We start from the raw sequence: 18,391 nt of genomic DNA on the forward strand, positions 1-18,391 counted from the left end.
TTCGGGCCTAGAGGGTCTAGGCCCGAAACGTCAGCCTTCCTGCTCCTATGATGCTGCTTGGCCTGCTGTGTTCATCCAGCTCTGCACCTTGTTGTCTCGGATTCTCCAGCATCTGCAGTTCCTGCTATCTCAGATTAATGCAAACCCTGTTTACCCCTTCATAAATGACAACAGTATACTGAGTTTGCTTTACCTGAGTGTTTTCATAAAAGAGGACATCTGGTACTTTCATCTTTTCATCTGGATTGTACAATGGAACAGAAACCTTCCCAATTGTAAGAATCCCAGACTTGATTTCATCTGCAATTGTAGACAATTCACAGATTTAATACCAGAAGACTGTACAAATACTGAAGTTTCATCACAATTCAACAGGGACACAAAACAAAAAGGAGTGGATGTGAACTTACATCTGATGTCTGCCTTTTCCTGCTGCTCCAGGTCATCAGATGATCCTTCAATCTCTGAATCTTTCAGATTTTTCTGCAAAGCTGATCTGGCAAGATTTGGCAAAAACCTGGAGAAACACAATTGCCAGTTAATATTTCTCTTACCCTGAGACATACTGTGTTAGTCATACTGTAGTTGATATGAAATCAATTATTTTTCTTTTAACAATTTTCTCTTGTACGTTGGAACTACAATGTGGTTGTGAGCTCAGTAGACAGACATACGAATGAATTTGATTCACATGAGAAATTTAACAAAGCTCACATTAAGAATTCCACCCAGAGACAAGAGACCCAGTGTGCAAACGACAGACATTAAAGATGATGTTGCACACAAGACTCTCTCCAAATGGATGAGGAGGGAACAGCTTCATAACAATTGCATGTGTTTGCAAACTTGATCCAAATTTCTACACAAAAAACAGGCATATGAGCTCTGCAAACAAAAATTCAGCCTACTATCACTTAAATGAAGTTGAAAATGGGCAATATTAAGAAGAGCCTGACCTTTGATCTTCAAAGTAGTTGAACACTGAGTAACAGTGGTGTGGAGGTGCAAGTGTTGGACTGGGTAGACAAAGTCAGAAGTCACATTACACCAGGTTATAGTCCAACAGGTTTATTTGAAATCTCAAGCTTTTGGAATGCAGCCCCTTTGTCAGGTGAAGTGAGAGAAAAGCACACAGCTGATGAAGGGGCTACGCTCTGAAAGCTTGTGATTTCAAACAAACCTGTTGGACTATAACCTGGTGTAGTGTAACTTCTGACTGAGTTACAGGCACAGGGAACAAACTGCCAGGTTACCTGGAAAGACAAGCTTTATTTACAGCATGGTACAGACTCTCTTCTGGATAGTGTGAGAAGCGGTTGCAAATTCGGAGTAACTGTCGTGTGGAAAGAGATGAAGCCAGAGACTGCACCTGAATGGGCAAAGAAAACAACGATCAACTATTAGCAACCATTTCTCTTTCTAAAATGTTCAGGATTGAATTTAAAATGAAGCAGGCTGCAAAGAATACAAACCGAAGAACAATTCTGCTGTAAGATAGTTGTGCAAAACACAGACTGTATGTGAATAGTGAAGTGGCATTCAATTTGCATAGTGCACGTTCCCACAAACAGCAATATCATACTGATCAGCTAAAATGCTTTTAGTGATGTTCATCAAGTGATAAATATTGGCCAGTACAGTGGAGATAACTCCCCAGCTCTTTCTGGAAATAGTGCAATGAGATTTTTAAAATCCAACTGAGAAGGTACCGTACGTCAGCAAACATCTTTGGAAAGGCAGCACCTCTGACAGGGCAGTCTTCCCTCACTGCAATGAAGTTTCATCCTAGATTTTTGTGTCAAGTCTCTGGAGTGGGACTCAAACATTTTGCCAAGAGTGAACAACTGACTTGATAAAGATCTTCGTAAATGCTAGACCTTTCTTTATCCCTGTCCAGAAACACAATATTAAACTTTCCTCATTTTTTGAGGTGGTGAACCTCTTCTTCAGCTCCTGGTCTTTTAATTTCATTGATCAAATTCCTCTAGAAAACAATGTGTTATCTACTTGCATTAGCAAGACAAAGAATTCCTTCACATTAGGGATACTTCAGAAAATCATGTATCATGGATGAACATTGAAACTCTCAAACGTAAAGCAACTTCCGGAACTTTCACCCTCTAGTCCTAGACTCCCCCATAAGGAGAAAATGATCACAATTTCATTAAATATACAAGCTACATTTGAAGCTGTGAACAACGGTGGTGATCCCAAGCTATCAAATCCAAACAAAGCTACTTATAATCAGTCCTGTACAAGAACAGCAGACATTAGCGATTCTCCCAATCAATTTGCAAAGGAATCCATCAGCCCAACGGTAGAAAATACTCTCAACAGCAATAATCGTACAATATCGCAATACCAAACTTTAAAATTTAACAACTTTTAAACGGGGTTCATTACTGCTTTTGTTCATTTAAATCCATGTTCCAGAAAGGAACCCGCAGTGCTTTTGTTTAGTTTAACTGCTGTCTTTCTTAGATTTCTTATTCTATCCCTATAGGAAATAATTTTAATTGAAAAAATGTATTTGCATGGTTGTGATCTAATGTGGCTATGACCAGCCTGTAATATGTTACACACCAAATTACTCTATAATCCAATACACAATTTAAATTGCTTTGTTTTTAAATCATTGTGAAATTACTCAATACAAGGATTGGCTCTGCGCTTCAGTAGTCGATATTTAAGTGCAGGGAAATAAAATGACTTTGACAGACGTGCAAAAGTGGCTTCATTTGAGCAGAAATGCAAGGAAGCCAATCATAGTCATCCACATCTGTCTGGCTAATTGCTCCTGTTGCTTTCCTGTCCTCTGCCAACTCATAGCTTCTATTTGTTACCTTTTAATCTATTACAGCTGAGATTGGGATTTTACCACATTAGACATTGTGGCTGAGAACCCAAAATCATTCAAGGCCAATTCTGATGCAAGGTCACAACCTGAAAACTTGAAAACAATTCTTTTCTCCCTCCTTAGATGCTGTCTGACCTTCTGAATGTACGTGGCATTTTTGTTTTTATATCCTAACCAGGCATTCTTCTTCGAGCTTGTTCTACTTGTACAATTTTGTGCCCAAGTTGAACTTACTGTGGGGTCGCTGGCCTGCCGAAGCTTGTGGGTAAATTGCAACAATTGTGCAACAGCCTCTCCTGGGACGTGTGGAATCTGCAAGAACAAGACAATACAACACATGCCAACAATTTTCCAATCAGGTAGAAAGAACCTGGATTTATACAGCACCTTTCACAAACTCAGAATATCTTAAAAAAAACTCTTTAATACAATGGATAGCTTCCTAAGTATTGTCACTGTTGCACTATAGGAAGTGAGGAAGTTGCGGACAGCAAGATAAGTATTCTTACTTCCTTCTCTTTCACTTGTTATCATCCCTAAGAAATTTCAGGTCTGATCAGCCCCTTACTAAAAACCAAGAAATAAGAGCAGTACAAGATCATTGAACATTTCAATATGATCATGGCCACTGTGGTCTTGAACTCCACTTTCCTGCCCCGTCCACTTAAGAAACTTCTCCTCACCTCAGTCCTAAATGATTGCCCCTGAAACAGAGACTATGTCACATATTCTAGATTCCTCAGTACAGCACAACAACAGCAACACTAAGCAACAAACCACTCTGGATTGACAGCAAATTGTTGCACACGCATGTGTGAGAACACAGCCAATCCCAAGATAATGACAGTGGCTGTTGAAGTGCAGGGTATACCGGGGCTGCAGTGCTTAGTTACAACTGACTAAGACAAATTCATTGCAGCAGTGCTTTTATTCTGCCCTTGATTTAATACAGATTTAAGTTTTAGCTCTTCTGTTGGAAATAAAGACAAGAGGGAGAGCACAGAATAGAGACTATTAGGCCTGCATGCTAAGATATAGGGAGCGCTACCTTGGAGTTTGCACAGTATCAAAGAAGAGAGAAGAGCGAGCCAGATGCTTTGTTCCAGGTGGCCGTGACGCCCCTTAGATTTGGTCTATGGTCAGTGACAAGAGCTTATGATTGCGAATCAGGCAGGTACGGGGAATCTAGTATCCACTGGTATATCAGTTCTCAGTATCAAGTCATTGTTATCTGTGTGGATGAGGACCAGGAGTGCAGGATGGATGAGCAGGCTGACCAAGGCACCATGGTGCAGGATGCCATCTAAGTGGGGGAGAACTGAAAAGGAGTGTAATAAGTGGACAGTATAGTTAGGGGGAAGAGACACACTTCCCTTTAGCTGCAACTGGGTGCCCTGTAGGTTACATTACTTGCCCAGTGCCAGGGTTAAGGAAATATGCTGTGGCTGGAGAAAAACTTGGAGTGGACGAGGGCAGGGGATCCAGTTCTCATGCCTCCTCTAAGAACCAACAACGTAGGTAAAAATAAGAATGATGTTCCATTAGAGAGTTTGAAGAATTAGAATTTAAACACCAATCGGCATAGGTTCAAACAGATTAGTGTAAAGAGTGGTGCGGGAAGAAGGTGGTTCAAACAATGGGGCACTAGCACCAGCAATCAGGAAAGACAGAGCAGTTCTGTTGAGATGGTCTTCACTTAATCCAGGGATGGGACCGATGTCCTGGTGAAGCATATAACTCATGCTGAGGATAGGGCCTTAAAATAACAGAGGTGAGGACGGTTGGGTTGCGGCATAGAGCAGTACAGTACAAGCACAGGCCTTATTGGCCACCCAGTCTGTGGTGAACATGATAGTATTCAAAACTAATCCCATCTGCCTGCAATGGTCTGTATCCCTCTATTCCCTGCCTGTTCATGCATCTGTCCAAATACCTCTTAAACTTTGCCAACATTCTGCTCCTGCCACCTCCCCTGGCAGTGTGATCCAGGCACCTATCACCCTCCATGTAGAAAATATTCTTCACACATCTTGAAATTTTCTCCCACTCATATTAAACCTATGCCCCTAGTATTTGACATTTCCACCGTGGGAGAGAAACTGACTACTCACCCTATCCATGCCTCTCATAATTTTATGTACTTCTATCAGGCCACCCCCTTAGTCTCCGACACTCTAGCTAAAAAGATCCAAAGTTCCAAGTTTGCCCAACCTCTCCTTATAGCTAATACACTCCAATCCAGGCAACGTTCCGTTAAACCCTCTCCAAAGCCTCCAGATTATTCCTATAGTGTTATGACCTGAACTGCGCTCAGTGCTCCAAATGTGGCCCAACTAATGTCTTATACAGTTGCAACATTACTTGGCAACCTTTATACTCAATGCCCTGACTGATGAAGGCAAGCATGCCATATGCATTCCTTACTACCTTATTCACTCGCATTGTCAGTTTTAGGGATCTATGGACTTACACTGCAAAATCCCTCTGTATATCAATGTTCCTAAAGGTCTGGCCATTTACAGTCCTCTTGCATTTGACGTCCCAAATTGCATCAACTCAAGTTTGTCTGGACTAAACTCCGTCTGGACTAAACTCCATCTGCCATATCTCCACCCATCTTTACAGCTGATCTGTATCCTGCTGTATCCTTTGATCTCCTTCCTCTCTAGCCACAACTCCACGAATTTTCCTGTGACCTGCAAACCAACTAATCGGGTCATTGATGCTTTCATCCAAATCATTTTACATGTTACAAATAACACTGATCCTCCAGTCAGAAGAACACTCCTCTGCAACTACTCTCTGTCTTCCATGGCCAGTCAATTTTGTATCCAATTTGCCAACTCACCATGAGATTCGATCTTTTGGATGAGGAATCCTGTCAAATGCTTTAGTAAAGTCCAGCTAGGCATCATCCACTGCCTTACCCTCATCAATCACCTTTGTCACTTCTTCAAAAAACTTAACAAGTTTATGAGGCAAGACCTTCCCTGAATAAAGCCATGTTGACTATTCCTAATAAGTCTATTCTTCTCCAAATGTGAGCAAATCCTGTCTCCGAGAACCTTCTCCAATAATTTCCCTACCAATGATGAATGGCTCACCACCCTATAATTTCCCAGAATATCCCTACTGCTCTTCTTGAGTAAAGGAACAACATTGACTATTCTCCAGATTTCTGGGAACCTGTCTACAGTTAAACAAGATACAAAGATTACAGTCAGGGCCCAGCAATCTCCTCCCTTGACCCCTCAGTATCCTGTAAGAGATCCCCATCAAGCCTGGGGATTGATCTACCTTAAATGTTTTTCAAGACCCAACACCTCCTCCTCCTTAATATCAACAGGTTGCAGAGTATTAACAAACCCTCCCTAAATTTACCAGCGGCCACGTCTTTCTCCTTGGGAGATACTAATGCGAAGTATTCATTAAGACATTGCCCACTTCATCTGGATTCACACATATATTCCCTCCTTTGTCCTTGAGTGAACCTACCCTTACCCTAGGTACCGTCTTGCTCCTAATAAACGTATAAAATGCCTTGGGATTCTCCCTAATCCTACTTGCTGAGGACATTTCATGGCCCCTTCTAGTCCACCTAATTTCTTTCTTACGTTCTTTTCTGCTTCCTCTATTCTCCTCAAGAGCCTTGTTTGATTTCTATTTCCTAAACCTTACATACGCTTCCTTTTTCTTTTTAACTAAACTTACATCTTTTGTCAGCAAAGGTTCCCAATTCTTGCCATTCTTATTTTTCATCCTATTAGGAACATGCTGGAGCTGAACTTTGGTCAATTGGCTTTTAAAAGACCACCACAGTCAGCTGTGGATTTACCTTCAAACAGTTGCCCCAATCAAATGTTTCTGGTTCCTGCCTAATGCTGTGGTAATTAACCTTTCACCTGAGGACCACTCTTAACCTTTTCAGTAACTATCTTAAAACTTATGGAATGAATGAGATTTAGAAATTCAAAGAGAAAAAGTGAGGTGACAGGAAAAGCAGTGATGATTGTAAAAATAATCTAAACGGGACAAGGAGTTCAACCTAATTATGCACCAGTAATTAAGGTTAATGCAGGAAGCAGGTCATTAAAATATAAAAGTGAAGTCACTATCTGAATGAACAAAGCATCTGTAATCAGAGAGATGTGTTGGTGTATAACTAGAGATAAATGTTTTTGATCTATATGCAGCATTAAAGAGTCGTGGTTAAAGGATGATCAAAGGATTAAAATGGGCAAAATTTTTCTAATACCTCTAACAGTAGTTACACTGTTGGATTGAGCACTAAACAAGAAATTGTTGGAGAGTGTGACAAAGGCAATTTAAAAACTGTGCAAGATTTAAACCTTCACGCAGACCGGTCCTAGCAAATTCGCAAGGGTCGGCTAGAAGATGCATATGCTGAATGTTTTTGTGACAATTTCCTGGAATAATAGATGACCAAACCCTTGAGGGATAAAGCTAAAACAAAAGCAAATACTTCAGGAAGGGTGACTAACTCGAATTCTAGTTTCTTTCCAAAGATCCTGCCAGACCTGCTGAGCTTTTCCAACAATTGGTTTTTGTTTCTCATTTACAGCATCCGCAGTTCTTTCGGTTTTCAAAATACTTCAGGTACCGGGTATCTAGGATGTAACTATGTGATAATCATTACTGCTTTCTTCATGTTTAACATTTGCCATTTAATCTCTTCTGCCCACCCCCTCCTCCTTTTCAACAGAATAAAACCCATCGCATTTCTACCCTCCTTCATTCTGAAACAGTCAAATATGACTCGAAATGTTAAATTTATTTTTCTCTCCACAGATGCAGCTCATACTTCTGGCATATATAGAGATAGCAAGGACTGCAGAGGATGGAGTAGGAGATAACACAGTGTGGAACTGGAGGAACATAGCAGGCCAGGCAGCATCAGAGGAACAGCAAAGTTGACGTTTCAGGTCAGGACCCTTCTTCAGAAATGAGGGAGGGGGAAGGTAGCTCGGAAATAAATATAGAGAGAGGTGGGGTGGGGCTGGGGAAGGTAGGTGGAATGGTGATAGGTGAGTGCAGGTAGGGAGTGGTGGGGATTGGTCAGTGAGGTGGGACAGGCGGATAGGCGGGAGAGAAGATGGACAGGTTGTATCAGGTCAAGGTGGCGGGGATGAGAGGGAGGGTTGGACATGGGATGATGCCAGGGGTTGGGGAGATTTTAAAACTGATGAAATCCACATTTAGGCCATCGGGCTGTAGGCTCCCAAGGCGGAATGAGGTGCTGCTCCTCCAGTTTGCGGATAGCATCATTGTGACACTGGAGGAGGCAGAGGATGGACATGTCACCCAGGGAGTGGGAAGGCCAGTTGAAATGGTTCGTAACCGGAAGGTGTTGTCATTTGTCGCATACAGAGTGCAGATGCTCTACAAAATGGCCTCCGAGTCTATGCTTGGTCTCACCAACGTAGAGGAGGCCACATCGGGAGCAGTGGATGCAGTAGACCAAGTTGATAGATGTGCAATGAGTCTAATGTGGAAGGTCTGTTTTATGCCTTGAATGTAGGGGCTGGTGTAGCACTTCCTGCAGTTGCAGGGAAAGGTGCTAGGGGTGGTGGATTATTGGGGAGTGTGGAACGGACGAGGGAGTCGTAGAGAAATCAGTCCCTACAAAAGGCAGATGGGGTGGGGAGGGAAATATCTCTTTGGTTGTGGGGTCGGATTGTAGGTGGCGGAAGTGGTGGAGAATGATATGTTGGATGCAGAGGTTGGTGGGGTGATATGTGAGAACATACTTCCAACATGTTCTGTTTTTATACTGGGGACAAACTATGTTAGATCTAGTATTATGCAATGAAGCAAGGTTAATTAGTAATCTCATAGCAAAATGAGGTTATGCTGAAACAGTATAAAATATTGGTTGGACCATATCTAGAATATAACTCTATAATCCACATGAAAGGAGGGATGTGATAGCACTGGAGAGGGTGCAGGGGAAATTTATCAGGATGTTGTCTGGTTTGGAGAGTTTCAGTTATGAAGAGAGGTTGGACAGACTGGAGTTGATTTCCTTACAGCAGAGGAGATTGAGTGGGGACATGATTGAGATGTATAAAATTATGAGGGGCAAAGAGTAATGTGTATAAGTTTGCTGATGATACAAAGTTCAGTGAAAAGGTTAAGCTGTGGGGAGGACACAAACAGACTGCAAATATGTACAGACTGTGTGGGTTACATCAGATGGAATATAATGTGGGGAAATATGAGATCATTCACTTTGATCATAAGAATGGAAAAGCAGACTATTTTTCAAAGGTATGAAACTATTAAATGTTGGTGTTGAGACAGATTTGGGTGTGCTTATGGAATGAACACCAAGTTAGTATTTAGATACAACTAGCAATTAGACAGACAAATGGCATTCTGAACTTCATTGCTAAGGGATTGGAATACAGAAATAAAGAAGTCTTGCTATGAATAGCTTTGGTAAGATCACATCTAGAATACTGAATGCAGCTTTGGACTCCATAAGAAGGAATAAGCTCTCATTGGAAGCAGAACAGCAAAGGCTCAGTTGATTCATTCCTGGGAAGGGAAAGTTGTCCATTGATGACAGGCTGAGCAAATTAGGAAGGAGCTTGACAAGACTGTTACGAGCGAAGTTGTTTCCCCTTGGCTGGAGATTTTAGAACATGGGGCATGGTCTCAGGAAGTGGTCAATCACTTAGGATTGAGCTGAGGAGAAATTTCCCCACTCAAAAAGTTGTGATTGCTTGGAATTCTCTGCCCCGAAGTCTGTGAATTGTCCATTGTTGAATAGTTTTAATACTGGGAGAAACAGATTTTTGATGTCTAAAGGCATCACGGAATATGGGGAGCAGACAGGAAAGTGGAGTTCAGCCATGATCCGCTAGGATTATATTATACATTGAAGTAAGCTCAATGGGCTAACTGGTCTACTCCTACTCCTCTTTCTTCTGTACTTACATGCTGCATCTATACTCAATTACTTGCCACAGAGCCTTGTCTAGGGTTGAAACAGACCTGTGAACAAAACAAATGTTCTACCACATTTCAGTGTAATTTTGAGAGGCCATTCATTCATGGTGAATGAACAAATCAAATCACACTTTGTAAGGTTGGACCTACATGGAATGTTTGCAGAATTTATGCTTCTGTTCATCAATTGTTAAAATGGCAAGCAAGCTAAATCAAACCTGAAATGATAGCTTGGCATTTTGCTGTTCAATGTTGGCCAAAAAATCCAACATCCACAAAAATAAATTCACATCTCATGAGCAACAGTTTGCAGTGAAAACACTTGTCAAAAATTATCGGTGAAGCTTTTTGCTGACTACAAAGGGAAGCAAAGTGAGTCAGGCTCCTACTAGGAATCTCACTCCATTTTGTCCCAGTTTTACATCAGATCTGGATGACAGGAAGGTCTCCACGAAAGTAAATAGGATGGACACTGATGACAGGAAGGTCTCCATGAACGTAAATAGAATGCAACTTAACACATCATAAAGCCTGTTTGTTTCAACCCCAGTCTCAGTTACTGCTGTGCACCCAACCTCAGCCCTTCATAATTTTCCGTGCGACGTAGATGGTTGACAGTAACAAAAAAACTGTATGAACAGTAAACGCATCCAAGATATACTGCTTATAATATCTTAATAGATATCTAAAAGTAACAATGATGCAGGAAGAAGGATTTTATGAATATGATAATTTTTTTTCATGGAATGTGCATGTCACTGGCACGGCCAGCATCCATAATTCATTTCTAATTGCCCTTAAGAATGAGCGATTAGAATCCATCACACACACAGTGGTGGTGGGAAGGGAGGTTCAGGAATTTTCAGTCATTATCTGGCACTTGCATGTCAAACAAGTCATTTATCATGGTTATCTCAAGCCTGGACATTGAAGCAGCAGATAGGGTTGCTGATTTCCAATTGATATTTCCTAACCACCAATATTTGGGCAATTCAGCAGGATTCATTTCACATTGTTTTTCTTTTCATCTATGGAACGTGAGCATCTCCAGTTAGGACAGCATTTGTGCCCATCCCTAATTGGTCTTGAACCGAGTGACTCGCTGGGCCACTTCAGAGGGCAGCTAATGGTTAACCACATTGCTGCGGGTCTGGAGTCACATATGAACTAGATGAGGTAACAACGATGCACTTCCTTTGCTAAAGGACTTTAGTGAACCAGGGTAGGCTTTGTTTGTAAATACAGTAAACAATTACCAAGATTAGCTCCAAATTTATCTCCATTTAAATTCTACTAGCTGCCATGATGGAATTTGAACCATTGTTGCCAGACTATTAGCATGGATTACTCAGCTACTACAGCACAGCCTTCCCCTTAATGGGGCTACTTCAAAACATCTCATAAAAACACAAATGTACAGAAAGTGAGGTGCTGAAGCTAAGAAATGCTTACCATTTTTGTAAGGACTTCAGCCTCTTCTTTCATTGAAAGTGGTCTTACACTGTGAAACAGGAACATGGTTAGCAGCTCCGATCCCAGCCATTGTTGAGCGCCACTGCCTACAACAGGAGGCTCGGCCAAGGCTAAGATCCTGAAGGATGGATGGATGGGATAAATCAACCTGGAATCACACAAGGAACAATCAGTGAAGTAACATCAGAGTCAGTCAAGTCAGAGAAAAAAGTGCTATAAATTTTGGCCACACGAGTAGACTTTAAACAATATTGTGAAACCACAACTTAACTTAGAGCTCTTCCCAATCTGACTTTCCAAACCTAGCCCAGCTCAGCTTTAGATGCCTGATCCAGTTTGTGCTAGCAATAGCTCAACAAGAAGCTTTACTCAAAAACAGCCCTGTCCAACAGTACATATTATGCACAAATAAGATTGGAAACAAACAAAAGTTTTAAAGCAGAGTTCAAAGCACAACCTGTGAAAAAGTCTTCATACTTTACACAGAAAAGAAAAGCCCGCCATTGAAACTGGAGAATCAAGGGGGACTTTCATCAGGAGTGTCATTGAATTTTGGTTTTATAGTGTATTTTGGAATTCCTTCAGCATACTGCCCCAGTAATTCCAGCTGTAGATCATGTCCAAGGGCACACACATTCAAATGCATTTAGACCATTGGCCTACAACCTCTATCTGTCTGATTCTAAATTGCCTGTGTCAGAGAGAATACACAGATATAAACAAAACAGAAGGAAAGCTCACCATCGTGTAACCTGTCCCATGGCAATGTGACACACATGGGATGTCCCAGCTGGAGATTTAAACTAATTAACATCAATTCCCAAACTTGCCCTTTGATCCGAAAAATATATAGATATTTTAAGGTATTGCTCTGTTGACCAGTTATTTATCAACCTATTGTTGATCTGGAAAATTGCACGAGTGATGCATAGCTTAGGGTTAAATCACAACTTACCAGAATTACTATTTCCATTTCGAGAGAAAACAACCTGCTGTTTATTCTACTCACACCTTTAACTCTAACTCTAACTCTATTAAATAAACATGGGCCAATGGTAATTACAGGTATTTCTCAAAACCAGGATTTTTCCCAATTAACTTACATTTGATAATCCAATTTCATACTATTAGATATTTTTACGACAATAATTACGTTTTTTTTAATGTACAGTTGGATCAGTGGCCACTGCATGATTGATAAGGTTACTGAAAGATTCTCAGGCTCCAGGATACAGGGTATCCAAGGGTCCTCTGTTTGTAAAACCTCTCAGACATACAAGGCACACAGGAAGTGCGAAGTAATAAAGTAAACTAATTTGATATTTTGTAAAGGTAAAAATATTGATGTTAGTCTAATGAGAGAAGAGTGCAGGAAATGAAGACCCAGCATTCACTGAGCTGTAACCAAAAGTGTAAACCTACATGAAATCACAAAAATGGTCAATTTAGTTCTCTTTGTTCCTGATTTGTTCCTGTAGCCAAACTGGTTATCAACTTAAGCTATTATGCAGACAAAACAAGATCACCTCAATCCCAACACACACACATTTAGACACTGACAAAATGACATGACATACGAACCGGCCTCTATGTGAAAAAGTTGCTCTTCAGGTCCTTTTTAAACCTGTCCCCTCTCACCTTAAACCTATGCCCTCTAGTTTTAGACTCCCCTACACTGGGGAAAACATCTTAGCTATTCACTTTATCTATGTCCCTCATGATTTTATAAATCTCTATAAGGTCACCTCTCAGCCTCTCACGCTCCAGTGAAAGAAGTCCCAGCCTTTACAGCCTTTCCTTACAACTTAAACCCTCCAGTCACGGTAACATCCTTGTAAATCTTTTCTGCACGCTCCAATTTAATAATATTCTTCCTCTAGCAGGGCGATCAGAACCACACACAGTACTCCACAAATGGCCTCGCCAATGTTGTGTACAACTGCAATATGACATTCCAACTCTGATACTCAGTGGTCGGGGCAATGAAGGCAAGTGTGCTAAATGCTTTCATAACCATCCTGTCTACCTGCAACACAGCAGAAGAGAAGTGGATCAAACTCAGTCAGAGTGGGTGGAATTTTCACAGAATCCAGAGGCGGAGCTCTTAAAGTGACATCAGGTTTCAAATAGTGATGCAGGGCTAGAGGATTGGCTGCTTAGGAACCAGATGCAGGCACTGAGAAAGTAGTACAGGAGGGAGACAGAGTGTAAAGTCCTTAGTTTTCATTGTTTGTATTTTGTTACAACTAAAGAGAGAAAACGAGTGAGAAAGTTGATTAGGTGGGTGGTGGGTAGTGGGTATGGTTGAGTAATTGATTCCCAGTTTATTGTTTATAGTTGGTAAGGTTTACAATGGCAGGATAATGCTCCTCCTGCAATATGTGGGAAATTAGGGACATTTCCAGTGTCTATGGTAGCCATGACGTAGAGGTGCCAGTGTTGGACTGGGGTGGACAAAGTCAAAAATCACACGACACCAGGTTAAAGTCCAACAGGTTTATTTTAAGCAAGCTTGTGATTTCAAATAAACCTGTTGGACTATAAACTGGTGTCGTGTGATTTTTGACGGTGTCCATGGTGACCACGTATGCAGAAGTGTGTTCAGGTGCAGCCCCTGACTGACCACACCGAGTGCCTGGAGCTGCGGACTGACTCACTGTAGAGTGTCCACGACACTGCAGGCATCTTGGATGACACGTTTAACAAGTTGGTCACAACACACGCAAGGGCCTCACAGACAGAAACGTATTGGACGACTACCAGGAAGACAACTAAGAATGGGCATATAACACATTGGATACTGTTGTTGGAGGTGGGGGGTATAGCCTCTCAGGGGAAGGCAAGAACAGCTAAGTTTCAGGCGGAATGGAGTCGATATAAAGAGAGGTCGGGGCATTGCATTGCTGAGAAAAGAAACCATCATTGCAATAGTGAAGGTGAATGACGCGTAAGGATCTTCAAATGAGGTCATTTGTCAAATCTTAGAAGTTAATAAAAAGGCAATCACTTTGCTGGGATTATACTATAGGCATCCCTGTAGGTACAGGAGAAAATATATCGGCAAATCACAGAAAAGTGCAAGAGAAATAGGGTTGTAGTTGGAGGGGATTTCAACTTTTCTAACACTAACATTGCCTTAGTGAAAAAGGATTAGATGGTGTGGAATTTTTAAAGTGCGTTCAGGGGAGCTTTTTGTACCAGTTCATAGATAGTCCTACTAGAGATAGGGCAATGCCAAATCAAATTCTTGGGAATGAAGCTGGTCAAGTGGCTGCAGTTTCAGTGGGCAAGCATTTTTGGGATAGTGACCATAACTCTAAGTTTCAAAGTCATTACAGAAAGAAATAAGGATATTGCAGAAATATCGTGTCTAAATTTGGGGAAGATTTATTTTAATATCATTAGACAGGATCTGGCAAATAATAGGCAGCAGCCGAGTCCACGCTTGGAAAGTGGGAGTCTTTCAGAAGTAATAAAGTGAGAATTCAGGGCCAGTGCGTTCGTCAAAGAGTGAAGAACAAGGGCAGCAAGTCCAGGGAACCTTGGATCTCAAGAGATATCGAGTGTTTGACACAGAAAAAGAAGGAAGCATATGTCAGCTACAGCATTTGAAAAAAAGGATCTTCTTCAGTACAGTGTAGGGAGTGTTTGAAAAGGAAATTAGTAAGGCAGAGATGGGCCATGTCTTTGGCAGGTAAGATTAAGGCAAATCCCAAGGCTGTTTTAAGTATATTTAGAGTATTAGAAATAGGTTTTATTGACACATGTACTCATGTACAAAAGTGCAGGAGTACAGTGAAAAATATACAATGTCACCACACACAGCGCCATCTTAGGCATAAGTACACAAAATGTGAACTGATCCGAAACAAAGCCTCACACCTAACATGCACTGTCTGATCTAAAATGTCACCGCTTCTTTACACTGATAAAATCTTTAGTTCTCTCAGGGCCGTGACTTGAAAGGAATTCATGGATTTACATATCAATTAAAATCTTCCAACTGATTAAAGATTTAACAGCATCATCAGTCTGTTTAGTACATCCTCATCAATGGTGTGAACCTTTGATCTTTTACTGATAAATTCTGTATCTGACACTATCCTCTCTCAATAGCACTTGAAGGAGGACTGAGGCTCCAAAAGCTTGTGTTTTCAAACAAATCTGTTGGACTATAACCTGGTGCCATGCGACTTCTGATCTTGTCCACCCCAGTCCAGCACCAGCACCTCCACATCACGGCTATCATCAACACCACCAGCTGCCAGCTCAAAGTGGAGAGGATCTCCAAGAAGATCGCGCACAGACATCAAGTTTCTACAGAAATGCAAGAAAGCACAAAAGATCCCAAAAGGGCTACAGATCACGAACCCACTTAAGTCGACCTACAACACTGATTGCGCTGAGAGACTTTGCCATCGCACCTCTCACAAAATGCTCAATCATCTCATGTACCAACTCTACAGCAAGCGCTGTAACCTTGAAATCGAGATAGAATCCATATTCTCAGCTTGCGCTCAAGATACAGCAGTACAGTTACGAGACACTGCCAAACAGATGAGGTAACGGCACTACATCACTTACATGCACACCAAGAACAAGAAATTGAAGAAACTTGGCATCACCACCAGCAATAACCAAGTCTCCCTGGTACCACAGATGAAGGCGGTACCGCCACGGGAAAATCAATCGTAAACTTATCTGTCCACACACTTCAACCAGACGAGACTGAAGTTCTCAGCTGAGGACTCAGTTTCTGCCCCACCAATAAAATGGACACCATTGGTCTCGCAGCAGACACAGAGGAATTCATCAGACGAATGAGACTCCGGGAATTCTTCCAAGATGTCAGCAGCGAGCCCGATGAGACAAACAATGATCTGGATCAGTTGAAAGAGATCCACGGGGAAGCGGGCAAAGGAGTTGTCGAATTGGACCCGTCTGGAGGGCCGTTGCCTGGCATTGACAGGTATGCTCAAGCCAGAGAATGTGTGAATGCAGACTCATCAGTCATACTCACAAGGTAGTGCAAAACGTCACCCAGGCACAACGCAATGCCATCCGTGCTCTCAACACCAATTGCGACAATTGTCATCAAACTAGTCAATAAAGGAGGAGCCATTGTCATACAGAATAGAACGGACTACTGCAAGAAAGAGTACCGACAGCTGAACAACCAGAAACACTACACTACCTGCTGATCTGACCAAAGAACACATCCGTCAACTGAAGACTTTTGATCCAGTCCTTCAGAGTACCCTACACACTCTCATCAGACATACTTCCCGCACAGGAGACTTCTATTGCCTTCCAAAGATACACAAAGCTAACACTCCTGGACGTCCCATCATATCAGGCAATGGGACCCTGTGAGAGAACCTCTCTGGCTATGTCAAGGGCATCTTACAACCCCGTTGTACAGGGAACCCCCAGCTTCTGTCGCAACACTACAGATTTCTTAGGGAAACTCAGCACCCACGGACTGGTGGAATGAGAAACATTGATCCTCACGATGGATGTTCCGGTACTCTGCACCAGCAACCCCCATGACGACGGCATCACATAGCGATATCAACAAGTTTCATCCCACAGTCAGACTCACCATGGACTACTCTTTAGAATCAGCCTCATTCTTGGACACACGCATCTCCATCAGGGTCGGACACCTCAGTACCGCAAGCCGATGGATAACCTCACAATGCTGCACTTTTCTACCTTCCAACCAAAACATATTAAAACAGTCATTCCTTGCGGACAAGCCGTACGCATACACAGAATCTGTTTGGATGAGGAGGAATAATTCAGACACCTGAAGGTGTTGAAGGACGCCCTCACAGGATCAGGATACAATGCTCAACTCATTGATGGCCAATTCTGACGTGCCACAGTGAAAAACCATAAAAAACCTCCTCAGAAGACAGACATGGGACACGTTCGATAGGGTGCCCTTTGTTGTCCAGTACTTCCAGGAGCGGAGAAACTACGCCATGTTCTTCTCTGCCTTCAACATACGATCGATAACATTGATCACCTCACCAAGATATTCCCCACATCTCCTCTCCTCGTCTTCAAACAAACACCAAACCTTAAACAGACCATTGTTTGCAGCAAACTATCCAGCCTTCAGAGCAACATTGACCACAACAATATACAACCCTGTTATGGTAACCTCTGCAAGACATGTCAGATCATCAACATGGATACTACCATCACGCATGGGAAAACCACCCACCAAGTACATGGCAGATACTCATGTGACTCGGCTAACGTTGTCTATCCCATACACGGCAGGCAAGGATGTCCCAAGGCATGGTATATTGGTGAGACCATGCAGACGCTACGACAACAGATGAATGGACGCTGCGCAACAAACACCTCCCAGTGGGGGAACATTTCAGCGGTTAAGGACATTCAGCCTCAGATTTTCTGGTAAACATCCTCCAGGCGGACTTCAGGATACACAACAATGTAGAGTCGCGAGCAGAGGCTGACAGCCAAGTTCCGTACCCTTGAGGACGGCCTCAACCCTCCCTACACACACACACACACACACACACACACACACACACCCCCCCGCCCCTCCCCCCCCATACCACCAAAAAACCCCTTTCTCCCCCCCCCCACCACACGCACACTCTCTCTCCCCCACCCTGCAACACACACACACACACATTCCCTCTCGCTCTTTCTTCCCCACCCGCCAACACGCGCACGCTCTCTCGTCCCCCCACTCGCCAACACGCGCACGCTCTCCCTCCCTCCCTCTCCCCCCACCACCCGCGCACGCTCTCCCTCCCCCACCACCCGCGCACACATTCTCCCCCCATAACACGCACACACTGTCCCTTCCACCCAACACCCATTGCTTCCCTCCCACACACGTTCCTCCTTCCCCAACACACGGAAACACTTTCCCTCCTCCCACCACACGCACACTCTCCCTCCTCCCACCACACACACACTCTCCCTGCCCCCATCACACGCACACACTGTCCCTTCCCGCCCAACACCCATTCCTTCCCTCCCACACACATTCCTCCTTCCCCCCAACACACGCACACACTTTCCCTCCCCCCACCACATGCACAA

The 18,391-nt window shown here is 42.8% G+C and overlaps 1 protein-coding gene across 5 annotated transcripts in view; it reads right to left on the reverse strand.

Annotated features, from left to right (window-relative positions):
* Positions 1-18,391, reverse strand: part of vwa8 (von Willebrand factor A domain containing 8) — a 325,734-nt gene that overhangs the window by 172,865 nt on the left and 134,478 nt on the right. For all 5 annotated transcript variants that reach the window (XR_007263236.1, XM_048603037.1, XM_048603036.1 and 2 more), the window contains 5 exons: positions 11,282-11,450; positions 3,092-3,169; positions 1,254-1,369; positions 411-517; positions 194-300 (listed from right to left, as the gene is read on the reverse strand). Coding sequence is in view for 4 of the 5 variants with exons in the window: in XM_048603037.1 (XP_048458994.1) it covers positions 194-300; positions 411-517; positions 1,254-1,369; positions 3,092-3,169; positions 11,282-11,450 (577 nt within the window). In the remaining variant the exon portion in view is untranslated. The remainder of the gene's footprint in view (positions 1-193; positions 301-410; positions 518-1,253; positions 1,370-3,091; positions 3,170-11,281; positions 11,451-18,391) is intronic.

This window comes from Rhincodon typus, chromosome 11, assembly GCF_021869965.1.
Source record: "Rhincodon typus isolate 14 chromosome 11, sRhiTyp1.1, whole genome shotgun sequence".
NCBI lineage: Eukaryota > Metazoa > Chordata > Chondrichthyes > Orectolobiformes > Rhincodontidae > Rhincodon > Rhincodon typus.